The sequence below is a fragment of the Hippocampus zosterae genome, chromosome 17 (genome assembly GCF_025434085.1).
Source record: "Hippocampus zosterae strain Florida chromosome 17, ASM2543408v3, whole genome shotgun sequence".
In the NCBI taxonomy this organism is placed as follows: domain Eukaryota; kingdom Metazoa; phylum Chordata; class Actinopteri; order Syngnathiformes; family Syngnathidae; genus Hippocampus; species Hippocampus zosterae.
In genome coordinates this window covers 7,962,465-7,964,896 of record NC_067467.1, presented here as the reverse complement: position 1 = coordinate 7,964,896, position 2,432 = coordinate 7,962,465, and the positions used below count along the sequence as shown (strand labels likewise).

Sequence of the window (2,432 nt, the reverse complement as noted above, 5' to 3'; positions counted from 1 at the left end):
TTTTATTCAAGAGCAATTCATACAACCCTTCCCCTAATTAGGAGGCGATGTTTAGTTTTCTTTATTTATTAATTACGATTGTATTCTGTTTTTTCTAACGGGTTGTCAATCGTTAAATACTGAAAGTTATTTTTACAGACTATGCAGGAAATTCAGACCTTCACCAACACCGGTGGATGGAACTGGAAAAAACGTTCACCAAAGATTTGTTTAATGCATGACCCATTTAATTTTGACTCGTTTTAATAACTTCATAAACGGTCGGCGTTTTTTTTTTCGTTTCAGTCAATCATAAATTTATTATTTGTATTTCAGACACACAGTAATATACAATACTACTTATTTTGATAAGGTACATCAGGTAATATTTTATCCTGATTCATGTTGGGAGACACGTTACAGCAAATCTTGGGGAAAAAAACATTTCAAAAATATCACACCTTAGTTTGCATATTAAATCAGACAAGACGTTATTTTGCTTTTAGTTAATCGTTTTTTTTCAATATGGTCATTATCCACTCTTTAAACAGAAGAAGCAGTCATATGGTTCCTCGGTTACAGTGAGGCCAACTGTGTCCATTTTGGTAACAAATATTCTTACAGAAACATTTTTATAAAACGGGAAGCTGAGCTCATGTGATTAGGGAGATATCCCAAAATCCGAACATTTTCAGGTGAATTTTTGAAGGTCTGGAAGATGGTTATTTGCCTCAAATGTAGATCAGATCTAGACTGACAAATGGTTTGACATGACCTTGTAAACACAACGCACACTTGAATCAGAATTCTTTAAGACCAAACATTTGTGCTAAAGTTGAAGTTATAGCCGTGGGGGGAAAAAAAATACGGCTCATCCCAAACCGGAAATATATAGTGCTTGGTCGAGGTAATGAAGTCTATGAATTGACTGCTTTCCTGTAGTTTCTGGCAAGGAAATACCTCTCCGCAGAATCTGTGCGACTCGCATGTGGCTTTAAACTCCGAACGCTCCCAAACACGAGACAGAGTTTGTCCTGGAGATGACAGGTCAGGGCGCCGTCCCAGTATTTGCACAGCAGAGAGCCTCCGGAGTGCAAAATAATCTCGGCCAGGTCAAGCAGTGACGAGCACAAGCCGATGAGCCTCTCGTGGTCCAGGTCCCGGAAGCCGCTGGCATTGGGCGCCATGTCACTGAGGAGGACATGAGCCCGGCCGCCGGGCAGGAGCTCAGACAGCTTGGCATGTGTGGCGGGGTCGGCGACATTGTGGTTGGACAGAAAGTGAGCGCCATCCAGAGGTGGTATGTTTAGGAGGTCAATGCCGACGACTGTACCCCGGGGTAACGTTGGATCTTCAGTTAAAACACACTCATGTTAATTTATCTATCTTGAAGTGGATATGCATGCAGACATGCACAGCAGTAATGGACATGCCAATATGTAACACATTATCTTGTCAAACTGTCTACAATGCAGCTTGTACAGCAGTGATTTTCAAAGTATGGTACAGTTCCCTCAAAATGTTTTGGGACGACAAGGACAATTCCTTTGATTTTGTTGTATAATGAAGACAATTGGGTTTCAGACTGAAAGATGCCTAAGAAACAAAAGTTCAGAATTCCAGCTTTCATTTCATGCCATTAACATCGAGATGTGTAATACAACTCAGGGAAGAGGACATTTTGTTTGGAGGCACCCACTTTTCAAGTGAGCAAAAGTACCGGAACCGATATTATTAAATGAATAGCATTTAATATTTGGTGTCTTCACCAAGACTTCACCAGACTGTTTGAATCTTCATTTGAAATGTTTTTCCAAGCCTTTTTCAGTTATTGTTTCTGTGGAATGATTTTGTTATTTTTGTATTAGTTTCCCGGACCTTTCTTTTCTCTTTACTTAATCACCGAACTGCTCTGATATACAGTTTAGAAGCAGGACAAGTAAAGTTATTTCTTGGCTAGCCAAACAACGATTCATTTAATTACTAATCCCGAAAAATGCACTCACCGGTCCCCGCTGAGTTGACTCGGTGCACAGCCACCTGGCTCCAGGCTCCGGGCGCCGCCCCGCAATCCACCACGCAGCTTCCCGGTTGCAAGAGACGGAACTTGTCGTCGATTTCCAACAACTTGAAGGCGCTCCGGCAGCGGAAGTTTAGAGCGTGAGAAGCTTTGACGTAAGGGTCGTTCGTCTGCCGCGCAAGCCACCTGTGCTCCGCGTTGCTTTTCTTCTTCTGGAGGCGACATGACGAATGCAAAAATCTCCGGTGTAGAAGACAAAACATGTTTTAGAATCGAATTTGGAGGGCAAAAGCGACCAGGGAGAGTGGCAGGAACTCGGTTGAACTGCGCATGCGTCGAAATGTTACTTTCGCGCGGATGGCGTGCATCGACTAATGTCCCCTGAAACAAGACAATGATGCTACGTTGTCAACGTTTATTCATTTTAGTTTGA

The 2,432-nt window shown here is 42.3% G+C and overlaps 1 protein-coding gene across 1 annotated transcript; it reads right to left on the bottom strand.

Annotated features, from left to right (window-relative positions):
* Positions 1 to 292: 292 nt before the first annotated feature.
* Positions 293 to 2,347, bottom strand: mrm2 (mitochondrial rRNA methyltransferase 2). Its single transcript, XM_052049025.1, has 2 exons — positions 1,986 to 2,347; positions 293 to 1,330 (listed from the first exon to the last, which is right to left on the bottom strand). The coding sequence occupies exons 1-2, from the start codon at positions 2,260 to 2,262 to the stop codon at positions 897 to 899; spliced, it is 711 nt and encodes a 236-aa protein (XP_051904985.1). The 5' UTR covers positions 2,263 to 2,347; the 3' UTR covers positions 293 to 896.
* Between the last annotated feature and the right edge of the window lie 85 nt (positions 2,348 to 2,432).